The following is a 14,159-nucleotide window of genomic DNA, read 5'->3' as shown; positions in this document are numbered from 1 at the left end:
CTTAAACTACATTTAAATTTGTTTTTACTTTTCTTTTTTTTACTTTGCTAATGTAAATATTATACCAGCTCTAGCCTCAGGCATGCCAAATAAATTAGCTTCAGCTATCTATGAGGATGCATACATTGCTGAGCACAAAATAGACTAGGGAGTGAGATTGCAAGAACTTGCTGTACTGCAGTATGTCTGTCAGTTTTTCTCTATCACACCTGCTGTTACTCTGAGTAACGGATAAGTGTATTCTTTTTATGAAAGTCTTGTCACTAGTACCTGCACATCTGTCTCAACATCTCTCACCCACTGTGTCTTGGATTCCATTTTTGCAATTTAACATCCCAAAAAGACTGAAATAACATCACTGAAGGTACAAGTTTCAACGTGCACTATTCTTTTTACAGTATAATGTACAAACTGCATGTGATACTTAAGTATTTTAAATGTAAGTTGAATCTTGAAATATTGGCTAAAATTGTACCATATTTTTTTCTGGTAAGTGCCCATAGTCTTGGGTTAGAAGCCACATACACAGTACAAAACATGGTGGTGAGGGGGAGAGACAAAAATTGTCTGCTAATGGTGGGCAGTAAAAATACTTTTATTTGTGATTTTGTTCTTTTCTTTTGAAAGTTCTGGATGAACGCCTAGATAAACGAGTAGATGAGATGCTTACCTTGGGTTTACTGGAAGAGTTGCAAGAGTTCCACAGGCGCTACAATGAACAGAAATTAAATGAAAATAGGTAAGACAGTGCAAGTCGTACCTTTCATTTGTAACTGTAGAATGTTGTTAGTATATTGTAAAGATTAACACTTATGTTATCTTGAGAATGCCTGCTTCCCACTGTTAATAGAGGTCATTCTTAGTTTCTGGGCCCATCTACGTTTTGTGCCCATCTAATACTTATGCCCCCCTGTCTTGATTCACACTCTAAATTCCTGCTTTGGTGTTAAAAGATGTACATACCTCTGTAGCCAGTGTTTCATTCTGGCCCCTCACACAGTTGAAATCTTCTCACAGCTTTCATTGTTTGAAAAGCCGCTATGTTCAGTGCTTTAAACCTGTAGTACATATGAGCATTACTAGGTTCATGGGCTCACACATTAAGACCACCACAGATGCTGACAAATCCAACACTGAAGGTTATATTCTGTGCCAACATTTCAACCATGCAGTCTGACAGTTTCTTTGATAAACACTTGAAGCATCTGGTGGTGATGCAACCAGTTTCATGGGTATTCTTGCAGGCACAGGACAAGTATATAGCAAGGAATACATAGACAATGCCTAAGATCTTTACATGTGTCTTTGTTTCAGAATTTGCTGTGCATGCAGTGAGCTCTGCTTTTACCTGTCCTACCATCCTCCTATAATGAGACATCATTCACCAACTATTCATTTTATTTATTTATCTTTTGTTGACCAGGTTAGTCCCACTATGCTAATGGCCTCTTTTCAGGGCAGTTCCAAGGTGGCAGTTGTATGGACTAGTGGGAAGTCTGGTCAGGGTACTGTGGAAATTCCCTACTCTTTTCAGTAAATACCATGGAATTTTTCACCAACTCAGGCTAATGAGTCACATCTGAAGAATGGCACACAGAAGTGAAAATTACTCCATCCATCTGAGATGGGAACTGAAATGACAGTGTTTTGATCTTGCAGCATCAAAGCCAAGTGTGCCACCTGTTGAGACACTGACAGTGATAATGTAGATAAGGTCAAGCAGCCCTGCAGTTGCTTTTAGGAGCAGTACCTAGGAATCATTTTCCATCTCCTTTTGTTTGACCACTTGAGTTCCTCAAGAGGTCATGGAACAGAACCTTGAGTTCTTGGGATTTTTCTGGATCTGCAGCTGGGGCAAGTGGATTAATGCACTTTGCTTCCCAATGAGTGATTGGCCTTTCATAAGTGAGGTTTGATAAGGTCTCCACAGATTCTCATGTATCCACCTTTAGACCTTCAAATTCATCTGTATTTACACTGGACTTTGAGAGTTTGCTCAGCTCATAATGATAAATGAAGAACATGTGTAGGAGAATACTGTTCAGCTGTTTGTTGTAATTTACCTAGTGTTGGTTTGGGGCCCAGCACTGATCTCCCCTAGTCATTCATATCCTTTGGCACATGTCTTCTCTTCATACAACAGTGCATCATCAGTCTTGTAATGGTTGTCTGTTAGCACCTGTTATCCCAGGATGGTCATATTCACAGGCTGAGACTAAGGGACATGGGCCGCATTCATCATTTGAATAGTCTGCCACTGCAGAATCAAAGGAGTCAGAAATTCCACTTCTGGAAACAAGAGGAAGGAAACCTGTTTCCATTCTAGTTTTCCTCCTGAAGATTCTCCTACAGGGAAGTCTGCATGCTGACGAATTATAACCTAAAGCAGCCCTGTAGTCTCTTGGCTTTCCTCTTAGGTGTCTCAGTGCCTTTTTGGTCAAAAACTTGGGCCACTCCTCTTGTGGAAAATATCATAAAGGATACTATTTTTGTACACAGGAGAACACAAGCTCAGGGCCTTCAAAGGAAAGCAGTGCTAGCCACTTATTTTGTTGTCCATCATAATGGAGTTTCCCTCTGGATGGACATCCGAGTTGGATTTTTAAGTAATTTCTTCAGCCCCATGTATGTTCTAAAAGCCCCAGCGCTTCATTACTTTTGCACTTGATAAGGAGTTCAAGTCTGTTAATATTCTTGTTAAGAGGACTCAAGTTCAAACTCAATTTCCTACTTACTTAAATGCTAAAAAGTTATAAATAATAAAAAATAAAAGAAAAACAGACTAAATAAAGTGAGAAAGCACAAAACATTAAACAGTAACTAAAATGTGACTGAAACATAATTAACATATGAACAGCAATTTTCCAGAACTTAGAACTGTTGTTAATCAAAAGACAGCTCATACAGAGACAACTGTAGGGACTGTTTAAAGCTACTTGGTGTTGGAGAGACTGTCAGCCATTTAGGTAGTGAGTTCCAGAGGCATGGCTTCTGATAAGCAAAGGTATGATTGTTTGAGTAATCAGGCTGTGTCCAGTATTCTCTTTGAAGATTAATTAATAGAGCAAGGAAGCTGATTCCAGACCAGCAGTTCCTATAAATAAGGAGGACCCAAAACCTGCAGGATTAGCTATACATGAATAAAAACTTTCTGGATGACACATTGTCTGATGCAAAGCCATAACAACTCGTACAGAACCAGCATAATATGTTTGTCTCTACATACCCCAGTAACTAGCTGGGCTAGAGAGTTCTACCCCTGCTGTAGGTATTCAAGTTAGGTGTCTATAAGCCCTAGATATAGAGCATTACATAGTCCAAGTAGAAGGAATCCAAGCATATACCAGAGTATGGACAACTGCAGGAGGAGTTAGGTGCTTGATGGAAAAGATATTCTTGAGATGGAAGGAGAAAGATTTGATAACTGATGAAATTGTGTTCTTCACTGTAACTTGTCATTAATAGCAACCCCAAGTTATACACCTTTGATTTATAGTTCATCTCCACAATAAATGATATTGGAGTAGAATACCAGTATTACTAGAGACTTCATGAGGCTGGCATGGTTGACAGTGACAATTCTGTTTAATGTGTTCACTTTTAACCAATTATCAATCATCCAGTTGTGGATGCATTCCAGGTATTTTGCAAGTTGTATCAATGGTTGACAGACTCCTGAGGAAAGGAGGGCATGCCAACAGCATAGTAGTGTTATTGCAGTTCTCTGCTATGAGTAACATACCCCAAAGGTGGCAGGAAAAACCTCCTTTTCGGGGTATGTCAATCATAGTTGTTTTGAATTCTTGCTACTCCATAATGAACTCATAGAATTTATTTTTATATTTTTTTCTGCATTATTTCTGCATTATTTACATGCACTTACATTTGTATAGCTTATCTTACTAAATGTCTGCTGTTTTACTTCTTTTTCACTTAATTTTACTGTTTTTCAACAGTTCAAAGTAATGGTGAGTATGGAAGAGAGGTGAAGAAGAGAGTGCATGCAGAATGGAGTGGGTGGAGAAGAGTTTCAGGAGTGATTTGTGACAGACAAGTACCAGTAAGAGTGAAAGGGAAGGTCTAAAAGAGGGTAGTGAGACCACCTATGTTATATGGGTTGGAGACAGTGGCATTGACAAAAAGGCAGGAGTCAGAGCTTGACGTGGTAGAGTTGAAGATGTTAAGATATGCACTGGGTGTGACGAGGATGGACAGGATTATATATATTAGAGGGTCAGCCCAGGTTGGAAGGTTTGGAGACAAAGCCAGAGAGGCAAGATTACATTGGTTTGGACATGCGCTGAGGAGGGATGCAGAGTGTATTGGGAAAAAGATGCTAAGGATGAAGCTACCAGGTAACAGGAAAAGAGGAAGGCCTAAGATAAGGTTTATGGATGTGGTGAGAGAGGACATGCAGGTGGTTGGTGTGACAGAGCAAGATGCAGAGGACAGGAAGAAATGAAAACAGTAGATCTGTTGTGGCGACCCCTAATGGGAGCAGTCAAAAGAAGAAGAAGCATTGTTTGCATCTGGCTTGGTAGAGGCCCAATATGAGGGACACCTTGAAACAGTGGTGGTTGAATGGTGAAAGTATATTGAGTGCTGCTATTTCTGAGTAGTTCAGGAGTAAGTGATTGAATTGCAGCTGTTTTTTTTTTTTTTTTTGGCATTTGTCTTTACTTTCTCTGTCTGGTTTATACTGAGATCAGTTGTGTTCAGCTGTCTTGAGCAGATGGCCATCATAGTTGTAGCTGAATAGCAGTTCTTGTGGCCAAATTAAGTTTTTCCCTTAGTCATCAGTGTAATAAGTCCTCCTTCCTACTTTTCTTTGGTGACTGGCACTAGCCAGCCCTGAGCTTTAATGGTTTGAGCTGACCTGCATGGACTTGAGCAGACTTGTATGGACTAGTTGCCAGTTGTGCAGGTCTGCATGACATGTATGGATTTGGTGCCAGCTGTGCAGGTCTACAGTCTGCTATCTTCTGTGGACTGAGTTTATGTAATGTCACTCCACTCATCTTCTTCCCACAAGACCTTATAAATAATATCACTGGCCAGCATGGAGAGACAGCAGTCTACCTTCCCTTTCATTTCCAGTCCTCTAGCATGTGATATCCAAAGGCAATGTAATAAGTGCCACTTGCTCAGTGAAAATGAACTCTTGCTCAACCAAAGTGGTTCTATCTTTGAGAGGTGTAAACACATAGCTGATTTGTAGTTCACTCCCACTCATACAAATGCAACACTCTCACACTATTAATGCAAAAGAGTTATACACTGATCTCATTAAAAAAAATCATTGCATAGGCCTCCTACAGCTTGTAAGAACAGACATCAATGAAATCCCCCAAAATACATCTACTATGTGCACCTCTTCATTAGCATGTCACAGGTAAAAAAAAAACACTGAGCTTAATTACAATAAATCAGCTTCTAGAAACACCCTAGTAATTGTTGACTCCATTTTTTAGTCACACTAATTTCATGCTCACCAGGCTGAACAAAGACAGTGTAACAGTTACCTGTCTTTCAGGAGCCATGATTGCTGATATTTCATGAGCCCTTAAGCCCTTACCTGCAGTAAGTATAACTATGACATGATAGTCTATGCTAGAGTGAATGACTTGGCACAACAACCTATGAAAAGACATGCAGAAGGACTTACTAGAACTTGTTAGTCATTCTTTCTTCAAGGATCAGACTCTGGTCTTGAGTGATATGCTCCTCTCAATGAAAATGATGCCTAGATTAAAGGAAAGGATAATTTGTTATATCACTTGTTTAAGTAGCTGCTGTCATTCTAGATGTGTACAGTTTGTGTCACCTCAGATTAGATGATAGACAATCCTCCTTGCTTTGCCAGGAATGGTCTACACCTCTTTTTTGAGGGCTTCCACATATTGGCCAAAGCCTTTGCTGCCCCTATTGTGTCTTTTTTAAGTAGAGTTCATTTAATGAGCTTACTGACCTAACCGACAAATCAAATCATAAATTTGACAACATCAAGGTGACCCTTCTGAGGCCCATGTCTCTTAACTAAAGACTTCCCAATTTGGAGGCATCTCTGCATTTGGAATGAGTCTGTTTATATAATGACTGAAACACTGTTCAAATTCAATAAAAGCACACCTTTTATACATGAGGTCTGAGTCTATTACATTTTCAAGTCCACTGGAAATGATGGCAGTGTCTCAGTTTTCATGAGAGATTTCATCCCTTCCAAAGTGATATCCAGTGACCCTCAAATGAGATTATTAAACTCCAATTTTCACTCAGTAAATCAGACCTTCAGTTTACAGCTTATTACAAGTCATTTTCCATGGCCTCATATAATCATGCTAAGTTCCTAGCACTGCTAGAAAGCATCCCTATGGGCCTCTATTTCTCTGTGACTTCAACTACCCTTCTGTAGAATGGAGCACTCAAGCTTCTAATGCTGAGTGTGCATAATGTTTCTTAGACTGGGAGAATAAAAATTCCGTGGATCAAATTGTCCATAGGGAATGGAATGGTCCAGGGATAGAAATATCCTGGACCTAGTTCTCACAGACTTGGCTCCGGCCTGCTATCTGCCTATGGTTGATCCCTCAGTTGTTAATTCTGACCATCAGCTGGTTACCTTTACTCTCAGAAAATCCTTTCCCATGGTTTCCAACACCACCCTCTTTAGACACTTCAGAAAAGATAACCTTTTACAACTGTACAACAAATGGCTCTGTCAAAACCAGGACCAAGTACACCAGCAAATTCAGTAACAAACCCTCTTGCTGGTCAGTAGATATAAATAAACTTTACAACTGAAGGAAGAAACTGCTTAGATTACCTTATTAGTCAAAAACCTGTCATCAGAATCAGAATGTAAAATACCTCGCCAAGAAACCGAAGGCAGCTACTAAGGGCAGCAAAGCCTACTGTGTACATAGTCTTGCTTCTAAGGATAACTATTAGTCCTTCTTTAGCTGTGTTACAAAACTAAGTTATAATTCATATCACTGTACAGAATTTTTCTGCAATAGGATCTCCTGTGCAAATCCTTATGACATCACCAACATATTGGCTAACAAGCTTGCTGAAAATTTCTCCACTGAAACTCTCATTCCCACCCCAGTCATACAAGAGTCACTTCCTTCTTCCTATTAACTCCAAGGACCATATCCTTAAGGTGCTCTCCAAGACCAAAATACTTTTTTAAAGGGTTTTAACAACACTCAGCCCTTGCCAGTACCCTCCTTCAGTTGTTCAGCCTAAGTATTGTCACTGGCTATGTTCCTGATCAGTGACACACAGAGATGGTGATGCCCCTTCGTAAGGGTTGCCACACCAATGACCTAAACAACTATAGACACATTAGACTTCCTAGTCTTTCCTGCAAAGTCATGGAATGCATTGTCACTGATCTGATAGACCAGGATATTAAGTGTTAAATTAGACTTGACCCTCAACAATTCAGATTTGGTAAGGGCAGATCATGATTCCTCAGTCTTGTGAACTTCTTCATAAAAGTCAAGCAGGCTATGGATAATGGTAGTATTGTTCACTCTGTCTACCTGGATCTAGCAAAAATGTTTAGTACCATACCATACAATGGGATTGTAAATAAGCTAATGGCCTTAAACATAGATCCCTATGGTAAGATAGTTTGCAAACTGGCTCAAGGACAAAATGGATGTGGCAGGGTCAGCAGTATCTCTTCAGTTAAGGAAAATATGACCCAGTGGTGTTCCCCAGAGGGTCTGTATTGGCCGCCTCCTTTTTGGTATTTATTTCTCTGACCTCAACACTAACAGGGATCTCTGGTTGACAATGTTCAGCAATGATTGCAGCTTGGGTGTAGTGGCTAAATCAACAAATGATACAAATTCCCTTCAAGAGGAACTAGCACATGTTAACACATGGTGCACAGAGAAAGTGCTCAAACAAAGCGACACAAAGAGCAGTATCATCTCATTTGTAAAAAAAAAAATTGCTACCATCTACTGTGTCAGTGATACCCCATTCTTCAGTGAGTTTGTCAACAGAGATCTGTGCAGCTGGGTAGAGGGCTCCCTCTCCTTGATCAGGAAATTTTTCTGTATATCAGAATTAATTACCAAGAGCATCTCTTCCAAAGCCAAGGAAGATGTTCTTCGTGTTTTACTGTTGTAGTCATCAGTTGTGGGTTATCCCTGCTGGGTAGCCCTCGGCTGGCCTAAATAGCAGAGAAAGGGTTTCCCTCCTGTGCCGGCTGTCTGGTGTCTGAAGCTGATGTCAAGTCATCAGGGCTAAAAAATGAGGCAGCCGACGCCATTACATCAGTCTTTCTTGCCATGGAGCCCAAAGCAGAAGCAGTTCGTGAGTGCATTGGTCGGCTGTTGCCAGATTGAGGAAGTAACTGATGAAAGCTAAGTACCCCATTGGGGAACCTTTTTTTGTATTTAACCGATATCAGAGAAAGTTAATAATTGTCTCCTTTGTGGAAAACAGAACCCACACTGAGACTTTCATACCCTGTGTGTCACTTGCCTAGGCCCTGACCACGACATTCCCGGATGCCAGTTCTGTGCTCTGTTTAATGCTAGGACTATTAGGAGAGGGGCTGAAATTGTAGCTAGACACTTCAACAAAAGTATTTCTCACCACAAAATGGCATCAGTCGGTCAGGCTGCTGTTGAATTTCCAAAAAAGAAGAAAGATAAGGAAAAGTATAGGCCTCAGAGAGTTAGGCCCTCTGACGATTCTGATCCGAAGTCATCTAGCCTTCCATCCATTAGAGTAGCTGAACTCAGTGAGGCACCATCGCAGCCCCTGAAGCCAGCTGAGGAACCATCGCAGGCCTCTACCGAGACCCGTTTGGAGTCCTGTACCCCACTGGGTCCATCTTCTCCTGCTGGTAGTTGGCCATCAGTCCTGCGGTTGGGTCCGGAGCCGCTTCGCAGGCATCAGTTCCGTAGAGACCATACCAATGACTGACACCAGGCAGAAACCGATGACCATGCCACCAGTTAAACTAACCTTGCATAAGGCCATTGAATCCATGAGGCCCAAGACCAGGACTACCCCTAAAAAGACCCAATCCCAGGGGCCCAGCCACTGACTTCCTTCCACCCAGCCTGCCACACAGTCGCAGTAGCTGCTGAATGACAGAGAATCATTCTGATAAGAGGAAGCCAGCCTACTCAAGCCACACCAGCCAAAAGGAAGAGGGACACTTCCCCTGAGGCTCTCTCTGACCAGGAGTCAGAAGGGTCTGAGCTAGAGGAGTCCTTTTGCAGCATTTGAGGATTCTGATGCTGAGGACCCCATTCCTTCTGTCTTCCCACCTAAGGACCTCTCTTTTGGGGAAACTTTAAATTCCCTCAGGGAACATTTTCACTGGGAGGTACAGGATTACCCTCAGTCATAGAAGAGACTGAGAGAGTTCCTTGACCTGCCACAGCACAAACCTCTAGCCATTACCCCAGTCCTGGATCTGGTGGAGGACGTCTTTTTGGAATTTGCACTCACCCAGGACTCTCTCCTCCTTGCCCCCAGGAAACCAGACAAATATTATAGGGTGCAAGACACCCACAAGTATCTTTTTAAAAGCCCTGCAGCTGACCCAGAGGTCATTACTCAGGGTCCTAAGGGGGCTAGGGCTAGCTCCTCAAAAAAAACATCCCGGCTGATAAAGAGAGTAGAGCCTTAGACAGACTCGGAAAGAAGGTCTACACTTCCGCTACCTTAGCCATTAGAGCTCTGAATTGTCAATTTCATATGCTCAAATACCAACAAAATGTGCTGGAATTATTAAAACAAAAAATGTCCACCCTGCCAGACAGCAGTACAACCAGAGGAACTAGGGATCTTATACTTTCTAGCTCACATGTAGCCAAGCATTCCCTGCATTGGGGTTTGATGCCTTGGAATCTTCTAGCGAGGCTGCAGTATCTGGCTCAGTGATCAGAAGGTATGCCTGGTTAAGGGAACAACCATTGGCTGACCGGGTAAAATCCAAGTTATTAGATGCCCCTCTGGGCAAATACCAGCTGTTTGGACCTAAAGCTGAGGGGGTTATTAAAAAAATGGAAGACAAGGCCAAGTCTATGAAGACTGAAGGATTTTTTGCAGGTACAGCCTCCCAAGTTCAGTAGGAACTTCCCCACAAAACATTGATCCTTTCCTACCCAAACAAAACCTGTACAGAGGAAGGGACGCAGGGACAGGTCTTCTATGCACCAGTTACAAAGCCAACAGAGATCCAGACAATGGACCACTGCAACGCTCAGGCAAGGGAGTTCTAAGCCAATTCCCTTCTCCAAACACTCGCAATGACTCTCTCCCCTCCCCTCTGCCCCCCCATCCCCCCAGAGAGACTAGGAGAAGACTCTCCCTCTTCCTAGAGAATTGGCAGGCCATCACCTCAGATCTATGGGTCCTAAAAATTATTACCAGCAGGTACAGATTCTCTTTCAAGGAAAACCCCAGATATTCAGGTTTCCTGGATATACCAGCAAATCAGAGGGAAGAGGCAATCCACCAGATCCAAAAGCTTTGTGCCCAAGGCACTGTGGAGCATGCACCAAAGGAACAGTCTGGAAAAGGGTTTTATTCCAGACTTTTCCTGGTACTCAGGACGGCACCTGGCGCCCAATTCTCGACCTATCCACTCTGAATCTGTCCCTCCTGGTCCCAAAATTCTAAATGCTGACCCTACACATGCTTTTGCCACTGCTGATACTACATGCTTGGCTAGTGACCCTACATCTGAAGGATGCCTACCTCCATATCCCCATAAAGAATTCCTGCAGGAGTTTCATGCGCTTCAGAGCAGAGTAAGAACACTTTCAGTTCTCTGCTCTGCCCTTTGGTTTATCTACTGCTCCCAGAGTCTTTACCAAGTGCCTGGCCCCTGTCATTGCCTTTTGCAGACAGAAGGACATACCGATTTATCCCTACCTGGACGACTGCCTCATCCAGGTGAACACCAAGGAAAGACACCTGCAGGACCTTATTTTTGTTCAGACTCTACTAACCCCCCTGGGATTCACAGGGGTGATCCTTCCTGGGAGCTCTACTGGACACATCAACACAAATAGCCTCCCTCCTTCCAGAGAAGCAGAGCTTCCTCCCCTCTTACTTTTTACAGCTGGCCCGCAGGACCCACCTCACAGCAAGGAAATTCCTGCAGGTGCTGGGATACATGGCCTCCTGCATCCTGTTGGTACCCCTGGCCAGACTGGACATGAGGAAACTACAATGGTACCTCAGAAATCTTTGGTGCCAGCACTCACATTCACTGGAACACCAGCTGTCCCTGATTCCTTGCTTAAAGGAGCAGCTCCTATGGTGGGCAGAGGCATATACCCTGAACAGGGGTCTAGCCTTCATCACTCTTCCCCAGGGCCAGACCATCACCACAGATGCTTCAGACACAGCCTGGGGGCCACACCAAGGAAGTATATGCACTCAGGACATTTGGGAACAGGTGGTTAATTGCCTCCATATCAACCTAAAAGAAATTCTGGTGGTGCACAGGGTAATCCTAGCTTTCAAGGATCACCTGAGAACCAGGAGTGCTCTTAATCAAGACAGACAGCACAACAGTAATGTGGTACATCAACAAGCAGGGGTGCACTCACTCCTAGCCCCTGTGTCATTTAACTATGCAAATTTGGTAGTTAGCCTCAAATCTGGGACTTCATCTGATAGCTCAGTATATCTCAGGGAAACAGAACACCCTGGCAGACCAGTTAAGCAGAAGCTTCCTGGATCCCCACAGGTGGAAACTGTACAGGGGGACCTTTCTCAACATCAGGCAAAACTGGGGGAACCCAGACAAAGACCTTTTCGCAACCATAGAGAACCACCAGCCAAGTTCTGCTCCAGAGACTTCCATCCAGAAGCTTGGAGGGTGGATGCCCTCTCCTTCTGTTTGTGTACGCATTCCCTCCCTTGCACCTGATTCCCAGGGTACTTCTCAAGATCAGGGAGGAAGGGCCAAAGGCTATTCTCATTGTTCCAGACTGACCCAGACAGCACTGGTACCCCTTGCTCCTCAGTCTGGCCAAAGAACCTCCCATGCACCTGCTTCTAACAGCAAACCTTCTCACTCAAGAGAAAGGGACGATATTGCATCCAAACCTCTCCACACTCAGGCTGTCCACATGGCTTATACCCCAAAGCCAGATGACACTACAGCCTTAAGCAGGCAGGTTTTAAATTTTATTAAGGAGGCCAGAAGGCCCAGCACCAGAAAATCCTACTCCACCAAATGGAAAAGATTTACTATCTGGTAACAGAGCAAGGGTATTAACAGCACCCATGCCAGTCTAGCATTGGTTCTGGACTACTTGGCAGAGCTCCTAGAAAAGGGATTGTCATACTCCCAGATACATGCCACTGCTATCTCTGCCTATATCCAATCGAATGAGACCTTATTTTCTCACCACCTGTTAAAGCAGTTCCTTAGGGAAGTGGCCCACATCAGACCACCTAGAAGGCCACCTGCTCCAGCGTGGGATCTAAACTTTGTCCTGGAAAAATTGACTTTGCCTCCTTTTGAGCCAGCTGCTTCAGTGGACCTGAAGTACCTTTCTTGGAAAACTGCCTTCTTGCTGGCCATTACCTCAGCCAGGAGAATTTCTGAGCTTCAGGCCCTTATGGCCACTGCGCCCTTCATAATTTTCCATGCTGACAGGGTGTCTCTTACGATCAACCCCTCCTTTATGCCTAAGGTGGTCTCAAATGTTACCCTTAACCTGACCATCCATCTCCCTATCTTCTTTTCCAACCCCCATAATAAAGGGGAAAGAATTTTGCATAACCTTGATGTGCATAGACACTTGAGATATTACCTAGATAGGACCAAGTCATTCAGAAAATTTGACCAGCTACTGATCTCTTTTGCTGTTGGGGCAGAGGGGAAACCCATATCCAAACATACCATTTCTAAGTGGATCTCACATTGCATCTATTTCTGCTGTTTCTTTCATAGAAAGAGTCCTCCCAAATCAATCAGATCACATTGACTAGGGCAGCCTCTTCTTCCACTGCCTTCCTGGGAGGGGTTCCAACCAAGGATTTTGTGGAAGCTGCTACCTGGACATCCATCCACACATTCACCAAACACTACCAGCCGGCTACCTTCTCCAACACCAGGGCAGGCATGGTGCAACCATTAGGTTTTGCTCCTTCCCATCCTTCCCTCCACCCTGTGGAATCTTCCCACAAGTGATGACGGCAATAGTGAAACACGAAGAACATAGTACAGTTGTGTGCACTTAACATAATGTAGATATTCGAGTGTATTCACTTTTGCAGTCCTGTTTCCCTCCTATCATCCCCCTTTTTCTCTTTCTTGGGGGCTCCTACCTATTGGGGGCAAGAAAAACTGATGTAATGGTGTTGGCTGCCTCATTTTATAGCCCTGACAACCTGACTTCAGCTTCAGACACCAGACAGCCGATGTAGGAGGGAAACCCTTTACTGTGGTATTCGGGCTGGCTGAGGGCTACCCAGCAGGGATAACTCACAAGTGATGACTGCAACAGTGAATACGCGCGAACATCTACATTTATGGTAAGTGTACACAACTATACTTTATTGTTCCCCTGTATTGTTGCCTGGTTAGACTAGCTATAGAATATAATGAACTTTTTGGCACGTATCTCACTAGATATATTTAAACACTCAAAAATAATTTAAAGGGTCCTAAAAAATAGAATTGTGGGCCTCTAGAAAGGCTGGGGTCACTCTTCCTGTATTAAGTGTTATATAGACTCTTGAGGGGAGATTTATGCCTTGCTTTCCATGCTGTCAGGGTACCCATTATCTAAGACTTCCTTTTTTAATGATGCATCAAACAGTACAGCCAGAACTAGAACAACACACCTGAATGTACATCAGGGAATAAATAAAACTAAATGGAGACAGAGATTCATCACACAGTGTCTCCCCTTACTCTGGAGTAGACTTCCCTTTCATGTCAAGCAGGACAATTCCCTATCAATCTTTAGATATAGCTTAGACAATTGGATAGGTACCTAAAGTACACTTTGGACTTAACAGACCTTGCCCTCTTTGAATAGGTTGGTAGAGTCTGAGGGTGATATTTGGCAAGACATACATGGCCTTTGGTCTAAGAGTTTTGTATTTACCCTGATTCCTTTATGATAAAATAGACCAAATACTGATCTCTGTGG

The 14,159-nt window shown here is 43.2% G+C and overlaps 1 protein-coding gene across 1 annotated transcript in view; it reads left to right on the top strand.

Annotated features, from left to right (window-relative positions):
• TRIT1 (tRNA isopentenyltransferase 1) overlaps positions 1 to 14,159 on the top strand; it is a 1,178,366-nt gene that overhangs the window by 739,994 nt on the left and 424,213 nt on the right. The window contains exon 7 of the mRNA XM_044084772.1: positions 628 to 739. Within this exon, the coding sequence (XP_043940707.1) occupies positions 628 to 739 (112 nt within the window). The remainder of the gene's footprint in view (positions 1 to 627; positions 740 to 14,159) is intronic.

Source organism: Protopterus annectens, chromosome 1.part1 (assembly GCF_019279795.1).
Source record: "Protopterus annectens isolate FY-2018-M chromosome 1.part1, PAN1.0, whole genome shotgun sequence".
Lineage (NCBI taxonomy): Eukaryota > Metazoa > Chordata > Ceratodontiformes > Protopteridae > Protopterus > Protopterus annectens.
This window is presented reverse-complemented; position numbering and strand designations above follow the sequence as displayed.